This window comes from Phyllostomus discolor, chromosome 6 (genome assembly GCF_004126475.2).
Source record: "Phyllostomus discolor isolate MPI-MPIP mPhyDis1 chromosome 6, mPhyDis1.pri.v3, whole genome shotgun sequence".
Lineage (NCBI taxonomy): Eukaryota > Metazoa > Chordata > Mammalia > Chiroptera > Phyllostomidae > Phyllostomus > Phyllostomus discolor.
The window spans coordinates 128,397,519-128,416,770 of record NC_040908.2 but is presented as its reverse complement, the minus strand read 5'-3'; the positions used below and the strand labels follow the sequence as shown (position 1 = coordinate 128,416,770).

The 19,252-nt window shown below is 38.0% G+C and overlaps 1 protein-coding gene and 1 non-coding gene across 2 annotated transcripts in view; both read right to left on the bottom strand.

Annotated features, from left to right (window-relative positions):
• Nucleotides 1–19,252, bottom strand: part of IPO7 (importin 7) — a 67,215-nt gene that overhangs the window by 4,747 nt on the left and 43,216 nt on the right. Inside the window, 10 exon segments of the mRNA XM_028516019.2 lie at nucleotides 2,732–2,937; nucleotides 3,031–3,251; nucleotides 3,932–4,027; nucleotides 5,746–5,843; nucleotides 6,273–6,398; nucleotides 6,477–6,543; nucleotides 8,299–8,427; nucleotides 12,762–12,922; nucleotides 13,111–13,276; nucleotides 13,686–13,775. Coding sequence (XP_028371820.1) covers nucleotides 2,732–2,937; nucleotides 3,031–3,251; nucleotides 3,932–4,027; nucleotides 5,746–5,843; nucleotides 6,273–6,398; nucleotides 6,477–6,543; nucleotides 8,299–8,427; nucleotides 12,762–12,922; nucleotides 13,111–13,276; nucleotides 13,686–13,775 — 1,360 coding nt within the window.
• LOC114501149 lies at nucleotides 13,355–13,538 on the bottom strand. Its single transcript, XR_003684913.1, has one exon. It is a non-coding gene; the product is annotated as a small nucleolar RNA SNORA23 (small nucleolar RNA).

Genomic DNA, 19,252 nt, shown 5'->3' with positions numbered 1-19,252 from the left:
AATTTATTTTATAGTTAGGATGCTTATGTTAACAGCACTAAAAAAGATAGATGTTTGTCAACACTAAGAACCATAAATGCCTTCTATTCAGAATCAAAACCAAATGATGGATGCCAGATGCTATGGGACAGCCTGAAAACCCTGGAATGGGGAGGCCACTGTGGCTTCCACGGCAGAAGACTTGGGAGTGGCATCCACAGCCAACGTCATGGCGGGGGTTTGGGCCAGGGCCAAGGCCCTGGAGCTTATAGAGTCAAGGCTGAGCACAAGGAGTGTATCCCCATCACCAAATTGGGCCACTACATCAAGGACATGATCAATGTGCTGCCTCTCACATGACCCCAGCTAGGGACATAGCCCACAACCCAGGATGAGCCCTGACTAGGAACTGCAATGGTGACTTTTTGGTTTGCAGGACGATGCCCAACCAATTGAGCTACACCAGAGAGGGGCACTACATAATTTTATACAAGAAAAATAAAATGAATTAACCCTGTTAAAAAGGAGAACCATAAATGCCTAGAAGTACTTTACGTGTTAAAGACATAAGAGAAGTTCCTGCATTTCAGGGATGTCACCCTTGTGAGAAGGTAGAGTTATCTTTCTATGAATAATGAAAATAAAAACATTTGGCTATGACCCCACATTTCGCTAGGAGAAGGGTTAAGAAAACAAATTAAATCCAGACTTCCGGCCAAGATGGTGGTGTTGGCAGACACACTGTAAGTCCTCACACAACCAAATTCAGGACAACAAAAATTTAGAAGCAAATAAAAAAAAGTTCCATAACTGACAGAAAATTGAACTGTACGGAAGTCCGACAACCAAGGAGTTAGACACATTCATCCAGTCGGGTAGGAGGGGTGGAGTGGGGTGCTGGGCAGAGAGGGGTTTCAGCAAAACAAACAAAAAACAACAACAAAAACGGTGGCTTGCGGACCCCGGTGCACAAGGCAGCGGCTCACAGACCCCAGGCACAGGGCGCCAGCGGGCAGACCCAGTGAGGCGCACGGGGTGGCTGGCTGACAGCTGTCTCGCATTCTCACACAGACAAACCAGGCGAAGTTGGGAAGCGAGACATACCTCCCAGCCCAGGGCCCCAGCTCTGGGAAATAAAGCCTCAAAACACCAACTGAAAACACCTGTGGGGGTTGAGGCAGTGGGGGAGACTCCCAGCCTCACAGGAGAGTTTGTTGGCGAGACCCACAGGGTCCTAGAATGTACACAAGCCCACCCACCCGGGAATCAGCACCAGAAAGGCCCACCCAGTTTGCTTGGGGGAAGTGGCAGAAGGGACTGAAATCCAACAGAGCAAGTGCCATTGTTCCCTCTTGGACCCCGCCCCCACAGACAGAGTCACAACCCAGCAACTGGGCTGACCTGCCCTGGTGAACACCTGAGGCTCCACCCCTCATAACATAACAGGCATGACAAGACCAAAAAACAAAACAAATAAACAAAAAACTGGCCCAAATGGAAGAACAGATCAAAGCCCCAGAGCAAATACTTTTAAGTGACAAAAGAGATAGCCAACCTATCAGATGCACAGTTCAAAGCACTGGTGATCAGGATGCTCACAGAATTGGGTGATTCTGGTTGCAAATTAGGTGAAAAAATGAAGGCTACGCTAAGTGAAATGAAGGAAAACACACAGGGAACCAACAGTGATGGGAAGAAAACGGACTCAAATCAATGGAGTGGACCAGAAGGAAGAAACAAACAACCAAACAGAAAAGAATGAAGAAACAAGAATTCAAAAAAACGAGGCGAGGCTTAGGAACCTCCAGGACATCTTTAAATGTTCCAACATCCGAACTGTAAGGGTACCAGAAGGAGAAGAGGAAGAGCAACAAGTGGAACAGTTATTTGAACAAATAATAAAGGAGAACTTCCCCAATCTGGCAAAGGAAATAGACTTCCAGGAAGTCCAGGAAGCTCAGAGTCCCAAAGAAGTTGCACCCAAGGAGGAACACACCAAGGCACATCATAATTACATTACCCAAGATTAAAATGAAGGGAATCCTAGAAGCAGCAAGAGATAAGGGGACAGTCACCTACAAAGGAGTTCCCATCAGACTGTCAGCTGGTTTCTCAAAAGAGACCTTGCAGGCACGAAGGGGCTGGAAGGAAGTATTCCAAGTCATGAAAGGCAAGGACCTACATCCAAGATTGCTCTATCCAGTAAAGCTTTCATTTAGAATGGAAGGGCAGATAAAGTGCTTCTCAGATAAGGTCAAGTTAAAGGAGTACATCATCACCAAGCCCTTATTATATGAAATGTTAAAGGGACTTATCTAAGAAGATAAAAAAACACATATAGTAAAATGACAGCAAACTCACAATTATTAACAACCACACCTAAAGCAAAACCAAAAGAAACTAAGCAAACAACTAGAACAGGAGCAGAACCACAGAAATGGAGATCACAGGGAGGGTTAGCAATAGGGGAGTGGGAGGAGGAGGGTGGAGGGAAGGTACAGAGAATAGGTAACATAGATGGTAGGTAGAAAATAGACAGGGGGAGGGCAAGAACAGTATGGGAAATGTAGAAGCTAAAGAACTTATGACACATGGACATGAACTAAAGGGGGGGAATGTGGGTGGGAGGGGGTGCAGGGGGGGATGAAGGAGGGAAAATGGGACAACTGTAATAGCATAATCAATTAAACAAATTAAATCCAGTGATATTCTATGTAGGTAAGTTTGGCTTCCTCCATCACAAATATCTTACCAGTTTCATCATCATCATCAGCTTCATCATCGTCATCACTGTCATTCTCATGTTCTGCATGGCAGGCATATGCTCTTTTTAATCCATTAAATAAAAGGATAAATGCTGGCAAAATCTGTCCAGAGACCTGATTTAAAACTTGTGGTATTTGTTCCATATCAATAAGAGCACACAGGCCCAGAACACACATCTTTCTGTCATGTAGCCTAAAAAATAAAATAAAGATTTTTCTTCTTTTTCTTAATAAGCAGAGTTTCTCATACAGTTAAGCAAACAAATATCCAATGTATGCCACTTACCCCAAGAAACAATCAACATCATTAAGCCACTGTGTAATAAAATGATTTGTAACTGGTTCAACATTATTAGGAAAGCGAAGATTTTCTAAGGTGTTAAGTAGTAGATGTGGATTATAATACAAAGCTGCAATGGCAACTTGCAGGCACATTGTTCGAAGTTCACTTGTCTTCACCTCTCTTGTCAGTCTCTCTAAAGCTGCTTCCACGAATAAGGGAATACACTGTAAAGAAAGTTATGAAAATATTCTGTGGAAGTAATAAGAATCTAATTATCCTACCCATATTAACTTACTTGTTGCTTCAACTCACCCCTTTCCCCATTAAATGATACAATAGTTTTTTTATTGAAGTATTTCACTGGGAAATCTAATTTTAGAAAGAGACAAGTCTTCAATGAGATATTAGAGCCTCACCAAAACAGCAATCATGGATTCACAGTATTTCTATATTGACTAACTTTACTGTGATAATCATGTCCATAATATACATACATATCAACTCATTACACTGAATACTTTCAACTTACACCATGTTATATTTCAATTATATCTCAGTAAGACTGGAAAATATTTTTTTTGAAACCAGCCATGGAAATTTAATGACTGAATCTATTTTACTGCAAAGTGATAACATGGCAAATGTAAGGAAATGCAAATTCAAAACAAAACTTACCTTGCATGTTAACAAGTAATTGTAAAATAAGACAGTTATATTTAACATATGCATATTAAATATATGATCATTACTATACATTAGTTAAATATTAAACCAATTTATCTGGGTGTCATAATAAACAACAATGTATAGAATATATAACAAATGGCCAAAAAGAAAAAAGTGGAGGGAAAGACTTCTTCTCTAAAGCCTCACAAATGAATTATTAATAGTTAGCCTCACTGACCTGGTCAATGCCACGCCCTTTGCACTGTAGAATGATGACCTCTAACAATTTTGCTGCATGACACTCTGCATCTTCTCCTGCAACTCCTGTAAGAACCTTATCAACAAAATGTAAATTGGAGTGAGGCATCACGAAAACTTTCAACCTCAGAATTTCTATTCCATCTTCAGTCTCTAGAGTATTTAAGATATTCTAAATAGGTCTGCAATATTTAGGCTATAGTATATAGTATAAGCATCTGTGAGGATGTGAAATTGATAGTCTGTCATATTCTAGCAATCTGGATGTTGGTATAAATAATCAATATAAATATGGCTCTTCTCCCATAGTGTCATTCTGGACAATAGCATGTTGACCACTACTTTCTCATACAAACATGCCAAAGGACCTTCACCTTAATAATATGCACCTAACTTTTCTCAGGGATATTTGGCTCTTATGTAAAGAACTACAAAAAAACTCTAAACTGATATTGCTAGGAAAATCTTTTCTCTACACATCTCAAAAACAAACAAACAAACGAACGAACCCCACACACAAAACCCTCCCCCCTGACACTGGAGTGAGACAGGAGAAAGGAAAAGGCAGACTGTTGATGGCAAATGTCCACAGACAAAAAACATAGATGAGGCATGCTAGTTAGCAGTAGAGGACTGAAAATATTAACGGTAAGTGTTCTGAAATATGGTAGTATAGGTATCTGTTCCCAGAGTATTATTGTAATACTAGTATTGGTGATAAACATTATATAAACATATCTAGATGATTATTTTATGATTATTCAGAAAGGAAAGATATCAACAAGGACAAGCACATCTAAAAACTTAATGGAGCAAAATCACTTTTTAAATGCTTCAGGTTAAACAGCCTGCTGCCTCTCAACAAGCACTGTTAGAAATTCAAAAATTACCAATTACAGTCACTTAGATATCTACTAAAGGACCCCACTTCAAGTGTTTTACCCATACCTCAAGTTTTTTCCCAATATCTTATTTATTTATTTTTTAGAGAGAGGGGAAAGGAGGGAAAAAGAGAGGGAGAGAAACAACAATGTGTGGCTGTCACTCACGTGCCCCCTCACTGGGAACTTGGCCCGCAACCTAGGCAAATACCCTGACTGGGAATTGAACCAGTGACCTTTTTGTTCCCAGGCTGGCGCTCAATCCACTGAGCCACACAAGCCAGAGCTCCATACCTCAAGTTTAAGAAAAGCATTTTTTAAAGTAGCATTCACTGGAAATTTATCTTTTGATTTTTACAATCTTGCTATTTACTAATTAATTACTATATAGCCTCCACAGCCTCCAAGAATTTTATTTAAAAATATATCTGTAATAAATCCTGATCCTTTAAAAAACTCAAATTCTAGGTTCTTCTTTGAATTTGCCTAGCAAAGAACTAGGCTACGGGTAAGCTTTAAGCATAGTGAAAAATCAAACACACTTACAACTACAATTAAATGTCAGAGGGCAGACAGAAAATAAATACTTGGCAAAGCCATTAACATAATACCAAAGGAAAGTCTTATTTAGTTTAAACTTTTAAATCATTCCTCCCTGACCCTTGACAGTTGTCGATCAGTCTGTTCCAGGTATCCATGCCTGTTTCTATTTTGTTGTCAGTTTACTATTCATTAGATTCCACATAGAAGTGATTATCATATGGTATTTGTCTTTCTCCGAGTGGTTCAAGTCCTATTCTGTTAGACCCATATAATCTGTTCATCTGTGGTATCATGTTGCTTCAGAATTTCATAGTTTTTTATAGCACTAGCTTCATGACATATGTTCTTCTATTAATTAAAAATGACTTACCTTTTTGCACATACTATATATCATTTCAAGATACTTGGTATCAGACAGAAGTGTGTTTGTGTCAACCGTCACATAATTATGAAGCAAAGGCATCATATCTGTATTAAAAAGCATCAATTAATTACCTTCACTACTATTTATTTCTGAAAAATCTCTTTAGAGAAATGAAAGCAAACATGACATTGTTTTGTCCGTAACATTGACTTTCAATTAAGGCATATTCATTTATAATTAGATATAGAAATGAACCATTATTAAAGCGACTTCCTTTATATTTAGTAGTTAAAACACAAAGATTACACAAAGAATACTGACAGGGAGCAGGAGTATGAAAACAAATTTAAAAGAAAAAATCTAAACTAATACCTAAATATTAATATAAAATAAAAATCATTACCAAGGGTTTTCATCAACTGCTACTGATAACTTATACAAACAAGGATGCACCTAGAATATTCAAAGCTATGTGTTCAATTGAAATACTAAAAAAATCAAAACAGGAGTATTTCTACTCTGACTTGACTTGCCTGTAAAGTAATCAAAGCCATCTTGTTGAAAAACCTCAAATACCAGAGGTAGAAGCTGCCACATCTGTGGAGACACTTGTTGACATGTCAAACTATGTGCTAAAGAGAAGATCTCCTCATAGAATTCTAAAAAGAATATGGAATAATTAGTACAATGCTTGCTAATGTGAAATAGCAGTAAATAATTATGATAGAAGTATATACCTAAGACATGCTGCTGTAAAACAGTTCCGATGACCTGTAAGCAGATTCCCTCAAGCTGCTGGGTTATCTAAAAAGGAAAAAAAAAAATCACATGGAGGAATCACAGCACACTGAATGAATTACTGAGCAATGTATAATGTAATTAATTCACTGCATTAAAATATAAAGTTAATATTGTTAAAAAATCACTGATAAGCCGGTGTCGCAGGTTCGATTCCCAGTCAGGGTACATGCCTGGGTTGCAGGCCATGACCCCCAGCAACTGCACATTGATGTTTCCCTCCCCCCTTTCCCTCTCTAAAAATAAATAAATAAAATCTTAAAAAAAAAAAAAAAGAAAAGAAATCACTGATAAGGCTTTACTTTGAAATGATTCACTCATACTATGATGCTGTGAATCAACCTGGGATTCAAATTTAATGAAGTACCATCAGAATGAGACAAACATAAAGAATAATATGCAAAGTTCATGCAAAAAGGAAAAAATAACATCCTGGAAAAATACAAATAATTATGAAAATAAAGGAGCCACACCGTTCTGCAGACTTTAAAAATTTTGGTTGTAAGAAAATAAAATTTTGTTTGTAAATATAGATTAATTCAGTCTAGATGTAACTGAGAAGTCACTGTCAGTGGTGTACACAGCTATTTGAAATAAAGCATTATTCCCACCTCAACCAATAATTCTTAAGTCACCTCCACTTATATCATTATCTCAATATGTTAGATAGAGAACCAGACCTCTAAGTCATACAACACAGAGAGAAAGGATAACTTCTTTTTAACTGTTAGTATGGTCTTCAATCAGGTTCACAAATGCCTGAAACTCATGAGACTGTTTATAAGGGGCAAGGGGAAATAAGGTAAACTTTATTAATCAGAAATTAAAAACAGAACATCCATCTCAAATACATCTTCTTCAAATACAGTAAACAACTGATTTGTTAACCATAGGTAGTTTAACTTTTGGGTTCCTTATGGCTTCTGCCCATCTCCAATTATCATCTAGAATAAAAAGAGTTTACTGAAATCTCATGTTGCAAAAGGCAATTAGTAGATAATCTGAAAACACAATTTATAGATATAAATATCTACAATGGAGTTATAAACAGCAAATTCAGGATACTGATTACTTCTACGGGAGGGATTAGGAAAATGAGATTAGGAAGTCATAGCCCAATAGCTTCAATTACGTCTATATGAAATTGTTTTTCTTATTGGAAATAAAGTCTAATGGATATACTGTAAAATGTTAAAATCTAATAAATTTAGGTGGTGGTTAAAGGGTATTGGTTATACCCTTTATAAACAGTTTTTCTCTATTTCTCTTTTCTGTATATTTCAAATAATTCCACTTTAAAAATTCACTTACAATTCACAAAGAAAACTAGAAAGACAACAGGGAAGGTTGCACAACAATGTGAATCTACTTACCACCAATGAACTGTACACTTAAAATGGTATTCTACTATAATTTTTAAAAAATTTTTTATTTAAAGGAACACTACACAGAATATGTTTTCCCAGGAATTACCATACTTTTGGATCTGAGAAATATAACCTAAGACGGAGCCAAAAACCTGACCCTTGAAGTAAAGATACTATAACACAAACACCTTGTTCCTTCTAATAGTAAGGAAACTAAAATAATACATCAATCTTATCCATAACAAAAGGGAACTACTTAAAAGATGGGAGAATGAAGGGGCATGAAAAGATGACAAAACATTTTAAGTTAGAAACTCCAAAAGAGGGTAGAGCAGTTCATGAAGATTGGCTTGAAATAACCTAAAACCTTTAAAACACTAGATCATTTTGTTACCTCTTTATGATCTTCAACTACACTAAGAAGAGTGTCGATGGTATTCAGGATTCCCATAGCAGTAACTGCTTTATCATCACTTCCTTCTTCATCTGGCCCAGTCTGGATTACTTGATTAAATGTCATTGCCTAGATTCAAAAGAACATAATTTAGGTTTGCCATTAAAGCAGCATAAACACAATTTGGTCTAAAACTTTTAATTTTTTTAATTAGTTTTTTTTAATTGATTATGCTATTACAGTTGTCCCATTTTCCCTCCTTCATCCCCCCCTGCACCCCCTCCCACCCACATTCCCCCCCTTTAGTTCATGTCCATGTGTCATAAGTTCTTTAGCTTCTACATTTCCCATACTGTTCTTGCCCTCCCCCTGTCTATTTTCTACCTAACATCTATGTTACCTATTCTCTGTACCTTCCCTCCACCCTCCTCCTCCCACTCCCCTATTGCTAACCCTCCCTGTGATCTCCATTTCTGTGGTTCTGCTCCTGTTCTAGTTGTTTGCTTAGTTTCTTTTGGTTTTGCTTTAGGTGTGGTTGTTAATAATTGTGAGTTTGCTGTCATTTTACTATATGTGTTTTTTTATCTTCTTAGATAAGTCCCTTTAACATTTCATATAATAAGGGCTTGGTGATGATGTACTCCTTTAACTTGACCTTATCTGAGAAGCACTTTATCTGCCCTTCCATTCTAAATGAAAGCTTTACTGGATAGAGCAATCTTGGATGTAGGTCCTTGCCTTTCATGACTTGGAATACTTCCTTCCAGCCCCTTCGTGCCTGCAAGGTCTCTTTTGAGAAACCAGCTGACAGTCTGATGGGAACTCCTTTGTAGGTGACTGTCCCCTTATCTCTTGCTGCTTCTAGGATTCCCTTCATTTTAATCTTGGGTAATGTAATTATGATGTGCCTTGGTGTGTTCCTCCTTGGGTGCAACTTCTTTGGGACTCTGAGCTTCCTGGACTTCCTGGAAGTCTATTTCCTTTGCCAGATTGGGGAAGTTCTCCTTTATTATTTGTTCAAATAACTGTTCCACTTGTTGCTCTTCCTCTTCTCCTTCTGGTACCCTTACAGTTCGGATGTTGGAACATTTAAAGATGTCCTGGAGGTTCCTAAGCCTCGCCTCGTTTTTTTGAATTCTTGTTTCTTCATTCTTTTCTGTTTGGTTGTTTGTTTCTTCCTTCTGGTCCACTCCATTGATTTGAGTCCGTTTTCTTCCCATCACTGTTGGTTCCCTGTGTGTTTTCCTTCATTTCACTTAGCGTAGCCTTCATTTTTTCACCTAATTTGCAACCAGAATCACCCAATTCTGTGAGCATCCTGATCACCAGTGCTTTGAACTGTGCATCTGATAGGTTGGCTATCTCTTTTGTCACTTAAAAGTATTTGCTCTGGGGCTTTGATCTGTTCTTCCATTTGGGCCAGTTTTTTGTTTATTTGTTTTGTTTTTTGGTCTTGTCATGCCTGTTATGTTATGAGGGGTGGAGCCTCAGGTGTTCACCAGGGCAGGTCAGCCCAGTTGCTGGGTTGTGACTCTGTCTGTGGGGGCGGGGTCCAAGAGGGAACAATGGCACTTGCTCTGTTGGATTTCAGTCCCTTCTGCCACTTCCCCCAAGCAAACTGGGTGGGCCTTTCTGGTGCTGATTCCCGGGTGGGTGGGCTTGTGTACATTCTAGGACCCTGTGGGTCTCGCCAACAAACTCTCCTGTGAGGCTGGGAGTCTCCCCCACTGCCTCAACCCCCACAGGTGTTTTCAGTTGGTGTTTTGAGGCTTTATTTCCCAGAGCTGGGGCCCTGGGCTGGGAGGTATGTCTCGCTTCCCAACTTCGCCTGGTTTGTCTGTGTGAGAATGCGAGACAGCTGTCAGCCAGCCACCCCGTGCGCCTCACTGGGTCTGCCCGCTGGCGCCCTGTGCCTGGGGTCTGTGAGCCGCTGCCTTGTGCACCGGGGTCCGCAAGCCACCGTTTTTGTTGTTGTTTTTTGTTTGTTTTGCTGAAACCCCTCTCTGCCCAGCACCCCACTCCACCCCTCCTACCCGACTGGATGAATGTGTCTAACTCCTTGGTTGTCGGACTTCCGTACAGTTCAATTTTCTGTCAGTTATGGAACTTTTTTTTATTTGCTTCTAAATTTTTGTTGTCCTGAATTTGGTTGTGTGAGGACTTACAGTGTGTCTGCCAACACCACCATCTTGGCCCAAGTAAAAGTTTTAATTTTTAAAATGTTCTAACTGGGGTAGCAAAAGCAGTCAAAGCCTCCAAATTGATTAACAGTAATTAAGAGCTTGGACACTATAAACAAATAGTACTGTGCTGTGAATTACTAGGGTATCTTGAACAAGTTACTTGAATTCTATTCCTTATAAATTTTGAATACTAAGCCCTTATTAGATGCATCATTGACAAACATGTTCTTTGATTCAGTGTGTTGTCTTTCCATTTTGATTGTTTCCTTTGCTATGCAAAACCTTTTCAGTTTGATGTAGTCCCATTTGTTTCCTTTTTCTTTCCTTGCCCTTGCCTTAGCAGATATATCAGAGAAAAATACTGCTAAAAGAAATGTCAGAGATTTTATTTCCCATGTAAAACTCTCCTCAGAGTTTTATGGTTTTGAGTCTTACGTCAACTCTTTAATCCATCTTGAGGTTATTGTTGTACATGGTATAAGAAAGTGGTCCAGTTTTCCCAACTCCATTTATTTACTAGACTAATCTTTACTCCACTGTATGTTCTTGCCTCCTTTGTCAAATAATAATTAATCATAAAGGAGCGAGTTTTTCTGGGCTCTCTGTTCTGTTCCACAGATCTGTATGTCTGTATTTATGCCAGTACTATGCTCTTTGATTACTATGGCCTTGTAGTGTAGTTTGGTATCAGGTAGATTGATTCCTCCAACTTTGCTCTTCTTTTTCAAGATCACTGTTGCTATTTACAGTGTTCTGTGGTTCCACATAAATTTCTGGAATATTTATTCTAGTTCTGTCAAATACGCCATTGGTATCTTGATAGGAATTGCGTTGAATCTATAGGCTACTTTGGGTAGCACGGACATTTTAATGATGTTAATTCTTCCTATCCATTAACACGGTATAAACTTCCACTTATTTGTAGCTTCTTGAGCTTCTTTCTCCTGTGTTTTGGAATATAGGTTTTTTACATCCTTGGTTAAATTTATTCCTAGGTATTTTATGTTATTTTCGATGCAACTGTAAGTGGGCTTGTTTTCTTAGTTCCCCTTCCCTTTCATTACTGTTATATAAAAATGAAACTGATTTCTGGGTATTTATTTTTTATCTTCTACATTACTAAACTCATTTATCTAGTCACTTTTTGGTGGAAATCTTCAGGGTTCTCAACATACAGTATCATAAAATCTGCAAATAATGAGCTTTACTTTTTCCTTTCCAATCTGAATGCCTTTTACTAATTCTTCTTCTCTGATTACTATGGCTAGGACTTATATAGTACTGTGTTGAGTAAGAGCAGCGAAAGTGGGCATCCCTGTCTTATTTCTCTTCTTAAGGGAAATGCTTTTTGTCCATTGAGTATGACACTGGCTTGGCTTTGTCATATATGGTTTTTATTATGTTACGTCCCATCTAGAACTATTTTGCTGAGAGTTTTTATCATTTTAACAGGTGCCGGATTCATAAAACTCTTGCCATTGCTTAAATCCACAGCAAATACCAAGAGTTACATTCTTGAAATCTTAACACTTAACAGGAATATAAACTGCATCAAATAATTCATTGTATAGGGAAAAGGAATGGGTAACTGGTGGACACATGGTCATATTCTCTATCACCCTGAAATAATTTTCTTAATTCTCCAAAGACTGGGGCTATGTAGAGTAAACAAAGGCCATCAAAAAATAACATTACACAAATTTCATTTTAAAAACATTTATAACCTCACTGGCTGGTGTGGCTCAGTGGATTGAGTCCTGGCCTGTGAACCAGAGGGCAGCCAGTTTGATTCCCAGTCAGGACACATGCCTGGGTTGTGGGCCAGGTCCCTGGTGGGGGGAGCATGAGAGGCAACCACACATTGATATTTCTCGCTCCCTCTTCCTCCTTCCCTTCTCCTCTGTCTAAAAATATCTTTTTAAAAAATTCTAACAAACACGCCTACTTCAACTTTAAATTGGTCCAAAACATTCCAGGAAACTACAGGGACAATGCAATCATAATGCAACGTGAGGTAACAGTTAAGGATGTGCTTTGTAAAGGCATACAGCTCAGATGTGAATCCAGCCCCACCCATTCTAGCTATGGGCAAGCCACTTTATCTCTTTATATCTGAAGTTTTATTTCAATATAGAAATAGTCCTCACACAGGACTGTGTGAAATTTAAACAAGTTAAATATTTATCAAGGGAGTATAACAGTATCTGACATACAGTAAGCTCTATGAAAATGCTTTCTATAAGGTAAGTAATGCATAAATGATTGGTTCAAATTACATACCAGATGTTGTGTCATTTCTACTGCTATAGGAGTAACTTCTTCACTATACTCGCAGATCATTTTCTGAATTACATTGGTAAGATCATCGTTTTCTGTTTCTCTTATAATATGAAGAAGAGCCTGCATTACAGGTCTGATGAATGGTGTGATGTATTCTTTAGCTGTAAGACAAAAAGAGAAAACAACTTAGACCAAAATAGCTAAAACTCCTTAAAACCTGACACAACATACACCAGAGTGAAAAAGATAATGCTACATAAAAAGGAAGATTATGTGTCAAGTATTTAGGATCATGCCTTGTACAATCATGTGAAAACGCACTGCACTATTTTTGAGATAAACATTTTACCTTTTTCTTGATTGCTGATCAACACTTGAAGTGCAATGGCAGCTTCCACTTTCACAGGCATTTCCCTATCATCAATCAGACATCTTCGTGTCAGCTCTAAGGCCGTTTGCAAGTTCTGATCACTTTTGAACTTCACTTCACAAAAGTAGTGAAGGACCCAGCAAGCCTTTAAAAAAAAATTACAGTGAGTTGCTACTTCTTGCATTAAATTCCCCTAAACTATACAGTATCTCTAATCCCAAAATTCTGTGTGGGAATTTGGAGGCTGGCCAGTGTAAAATTATGTCCAATGAGACAACACTAGACCAGTACTATGATCCCAACTTACTTTTTGGCTGCATGATGTTTGTGTGGATAGCAAGATCTGAATGCAAAACACAGACAGACTTGCTATCAGACACAGATGAAAACTATGCACACATTACATCAGCCATTTAAAGATTTATATGAAACAGTCTAAAATGAAATATGGCTTTTAAAATGAACATTAAAATGCTTCCCTTTGAAAATCCACATAAACAGTCATTCATTACAAGACGTAAATATATAAGTTAATATACAACATTAAAACTTACTCTCGCTCTCATGTAGCCTAGTTCACTGCTGAATAGAGGGAATACATGATTCTGCAACATGTATTCCATTTGATCTTTGTAGATCTTTTTCTGTAAATATAAACAAATATTATTTTTGAATCAGTTGCAAATATAATCTCAAATAACAAATAGCTACACCAGTGTTAAAAATGACTACCGATTTACATACAACTGACTTAAACATACATTTATTCTGGTTCTTTGAACACCGGTATCCACACCCAATTTTCTCATTCTCAAACTTTACCACCAAAAATACTGAATACACCCTAGCCCACTGACTCAGCTGGTTGAAGCGTTAACCTGTAAACCAGGGCACATGTCTAGGTTGTGCGTTTGGTCCCTGATCACGTTGCATACGAGAACTGATCAATTTTTCTCTCCCACACTGATGTCTCCCTCCCTCCCTTCCCTTCTCTAAAAAAATCAACAAGCATGTCTTCGGTTGAAGATTTAAAAAAAACACACAAACACTGAATACATTTTTTTAAAACTTTTTCCATCATTTGTTTAGAAAGCAACTGCAATGAATCTTAGCAGCACTGGTGTTTGAATAATGGAATGTGGTTGATTTTATTGCTTACCTTTTATAACTTTTTTTCTTGTAAAACTACTACAATGAAAAAACTTCTGGAAAGGTTCTAAATGAACAACAAAGACTGAGAAACATCCTGCTTTCAAGGAATAATCTGGATATCTAAAAATATACTTGTACTTTTTAAATAGTAACATGACTCTGAGTTCCTTGAATTCCATATTAAATCAAAATTAAAACTGATAAACACTTTCAGAACTTAAGAATGGACTAATGAGACATGACAACTAAATGCAATGATGTGATCCTGGAATGGATCATGGACCAGAAAAGACATTTATGGAAAAAGTTGTAAAATGTGAAATGGGTCTGCAGATTAGTTAACAATATCATATCAATATTAACTTCCTGGTATTATGGCATAGATATCCAAGATGTTAACATTAGGGGAAGCTGGGTGAAGAATGAAACTGCTTTTGCAATTTTCCTGTAAATCTAAAATTATTTACAAATAAAGTTTAAAAAAAACCTGAATGTGCCAAAAAACATCCACTCAATTCCCAGCCTTCTATACAAATAATTACTGTTTTTAATTTCCACTGGGTTGGTAAAAAAATCTATATAGTTGTTTACTGTAAAATAAAATACATTTTCCATTTCCACCAATAATTTTATTGATTTGGATATTCTGAGTATGTGAACTATCTACCACATGGTATAACATTTTTTGTTCTCAATTAATGTCTTAATTTGATTGCTATCAACTTCAACTGGTTTACCTGACTGTGGAGCATCATCCAGTAAGAAAGCTCCAGCATGAAATGGCAAATCGCTTTTGGCATGTTAAATCAGTAATAGCACCATCTCCATACACTGAACAATCTTTTTTTTGCATCTGAGTTACGTTTTTACTTTTCTTAAAATTATACAGCATAGTATGCTGAAAATGTTTCATACTTTCTTCCACCTTCAATATTAAAATGGCTGCACAGAAATTCACCAAATTTGATGTTTTTTAAAAAAGGCACACTGCTATGACAGTTGTCACAAACACAATCTAACAAAATTATTTCCAATGAAGTTAAAGACAACTATGCACTACTAGAGCCATCTTATGGAAAAAAACCTAACAAACTTTTCTGCCAACCTAATACTTTATGAATTAAGATAAGGATGGCTGGACAGGTTATAGTAAAACTGAAAGATACACAAAATAATGATGACAAATTCAATACAGCATCATATGTAGCAAGGCTACTGGGAGTTGAGTGTATTGTAACTAAGTATTTACTTACAATTTGAATAGGTCCCATTTATTAACTTTAAAGTAAAAATAAATTTTAGATATTATTTATGAAGAAGTCAGACCCAATGCTTATAATTAGGCTGAGGATTCTAAAGATAAATCCACTCCAGTCATTCATTCTTTCCTAGAAAATTTGGCACAGAAGTATTATGTTCCTAGGCTGTAAATGTATGCATTCTGTATACAAACTTCCTTAAAAATCAATTTTGAGAAGAAAAAATCCGCTATTTTACAGTTGTTTTGCAACATTAAAAATAAAACTCGTGTAGCCTCTCCAAGATGTCACTGAAGTAGGTGGAAATTACATTAACCTCCTCCCAGGACCAAACTGGAATTACAACTAAATTACAGAGAAACCATCCTAAATAACAAACTGAAGAGAAAATTCAAGGAGCTGAGAAAAGCCAAGGACTTATGGAAGAAACCTCATCACCACAACGAGAATGGCAGGGAGTATAGAAGTGCAAGAGGATGGCTGGGCTCCCATGGGGCAGCAGCTGAAAACGCTGTAGGAATATTTCAGAGGTGGTGGGGGGATAGGGTCTGGGGGAGCAACAGTTCTCCCTGGGATTTGTGGGGGTCCAAACCCCAAGCCGAGCTACCCAGCATAGAGCACCAGAAACTGGGAAAGGAACCCAAGTATATTTCAGACTGTGAACAAAAGAGGGTTTCTCTCCACCAGGCAGAGACAGCTAGAGGACACAGAGAGCCTCTTAAAGGGCACACAAAATTGTGTTTACAGCCACTTACCCTCGGCTCCCACGGAAGGAGAGCAGAGCAGAGACATGTGAGAAGAGATTGTAGTGGGTGCTCTGGGGAGAGAGCTGAAGGGTCAGCCACCAGGATCGCTGTGCTGAAACCATTCCTCATACTGCAGTTGCCATCTTTCTCAGAGCACTCCCCTCTTGAAGGCATAGCCTGGAGGGGAAAGCAATAGCCCCACTCACAAGAATCCCTCTCAACCTACCCTGTGGAGCTGAAGACAGGCTGCTCAGTACAGCTGGAGGCTATTTCAGGAATTAAGCCCTTGAGCTCTGGAGACTTTACTGACCAGTGCAGTTTGGTTCTTTCTGCACACACCTGGTCTGGCACATGGAGCCAGGCCACAAGCTGTGGATTGCTAATAGCTCCAAACAGGTTGCCGAGGGCAGCCACAAGCTGTGTCTGACATAGGTCTACACCAGCCTCTTTGGGGTCTACCTAATACTAGAAACACACAAAAGGAGGTAGCCAAAAAGGGAAGACAAAGTAGCAGGCCCCCCAAGGAAGAACAAGAGAAACTCTCCAGAAGAACTACTAAAATGAAATGGAAGCAAGTTATCAGATTACAGAGTTTAGAGTAATGATTATAAGGACACTCAACAACATGAAAAAAGACAAGAAACCATTAAAAAAGCACCAGTCAGAAAGAAGAAAGAAAGAAAGAAGGAAAGAAGAAGAGAGAAAGGAAAAGGAAAAGAAAGAAAAGCAAAAAAGGAAAGGAAAGGAACAAGAAAAGGAAAGAAAGGAAAGAAAAGAAATGCAGTATATGAAATCAGGGACTGGCATGAAATATTCAAGGTGATTGAATGTAAGAACTTACAACCAAGGACAACTCTACCGCAAGGATATAATTTAAAACAGAAAGAGAAATAAAGAAATTCCCAGATAAGAAAAGCTAAAGGAGTCTGTAAACACAAACCCAGAATTTGCACCAAATGGTAAAGGGCTAGCTTTTAAAAGAAGAAAAAGAACCTGGATGGTGTGGCTGAGTGGACTGAGTGATGGCCGAGAAACCAAAGGTTGCTAGGGACATGAGAAGAGCAATGACTGCTAATGTATTTCGTGCCACATTGATGTTTCTCCCCTCTATTTCTCAATCCCTCTAAAAATAATAAAACATTTTTTTTAAAGCCATGGCTGGTGTGGCTCAGTGCCTCCGTGGATTGAGCACCGAAGGCCTGCAAAACCCAAAGTGTCGCTGGTTTGATTCCCAGTCAGGGCACATGCCTGGGGCTGTGGGCCAGGTCTCAGTAGGGGACACTTGAGGGGCAACCACACATTAATGTTTCTCTCCTTCTCTTTCTCAACTCCCTTCCTCTCTCTAAAAATAAACAAAATCTTAATGAAGAAAAAGAAAAAAAACAGGAAAATAGTTATATAGGCTGTTTCTAAGAGACCCACCTCAGAAAGATACACAGACTAAAAGTAAAGGAATAGGACCTGGCTGGCGTAGTTCAGTGGATTTGAGTGCAGCTGTGAACCAAAGCATCGCAGGTTCGATTCCCAGTCAGGGCACATGCCTGAGTTGCCAGGCCATGGCCCCTGGCAACTGCACATTGATGTTGTCTGTCGTCTCGTTCTCCCTCCCTTCCCCTCTCTAAAAATAAATAAATAAATAAATAAATAGGAACCGGAAAAGATGTTTCATGGAAATGGAAAGGAAAAAAAACAAGCTGGTATTAAGCAATACCTGTATATGACAAAACAGACTTCAAAACAAAGGCTATATAGTAAGAGACAAAGAAGGATATTACATAATGACAAAGGAACAATCCAAAACAAGGATACAACCCTAGTAAACATTTATGCACCCAACATAGGAACATCTAACCACGTTTAGCAAATCTTGATAGACCTTAAAAGGAGAAATCAACAAAAATACAGTCATATTTTAACACCCTTTGAGTTCAGTAGATAGATCTTCCAGAATGAAAATCAACAATAAGACAGTAGCCTTATGACACACTAGATCAAATAGATTTAATTGATATCTTCAGAGCATTTCACCTCCAAAGCAGCAGAATATACATTCTTTTCAACTGCACATGGGAGAACATCTTCTAGGACAGACCACATTTAGGACACAAAACAGGTCTCAATAAATTTAAGACTGAAATCATACCAAGCACCTTCTGTGCCATAATGCCATGAAATAGAAATCAATCACAAAAATAAAACTAAAAAATATACAAAGACATGGAAGCTAAATAACATATTGTTAAATTAATCAATGGGTCAAGGAAGATAGAATCAAAAGATACCTTGTAAAGCAAGTGAAAATGAGAAACACACACAAAATCTGTGGGACACACAAAAAGCAGTCCTAAAATGGATAATTCATAGCATTACAGTACACTATCTCAAGAAACAAGTAGTTCAAATAAACAATCTAAACTTTATAGTTAAAGGAACTTGAAAAAGAACACCAGACAGTCCTGACTGATGTGGCTCAGTGAACTGAGTGCTGGCCTGTGAACCAAGAGGTCACTGGTTTAGCTGCTGGTGAAGGCACATGCCCGGGTTGCAGGCAGTTTCCCTGGTTGGGGGCATTTGCGAGATGGCTGATTTGATGTATATCTCACACATCAATGTTTCTCTCCCTCCCTCCCTCCTGCATCCTCTCTCTAGAAATAAAATCTTAAAAAAAAGAGAGAGAGAAAAGAATGACAAGCAAAGCCCAAAGCGAGTAAAAGGAAAAAAATAAAAAGGTCAGAACAGAAATAAACGAAATTAGAGTCTATAAAAATGATATAAAAGATCAATGAATACAAGAACTGGATCTTTGAAAAGATAAACAAGATTGAGGAACCTTTAACCAGACTAATCAAGAAAAAAAGAGAAAGGGCCCAAATAAATAAAATCAGAAATGAAAAAGGAGAGAGAACAACTGACACCAAAGAAATACAAAGGATTGTAAGAAAATATTATGAACAGCTATATGCC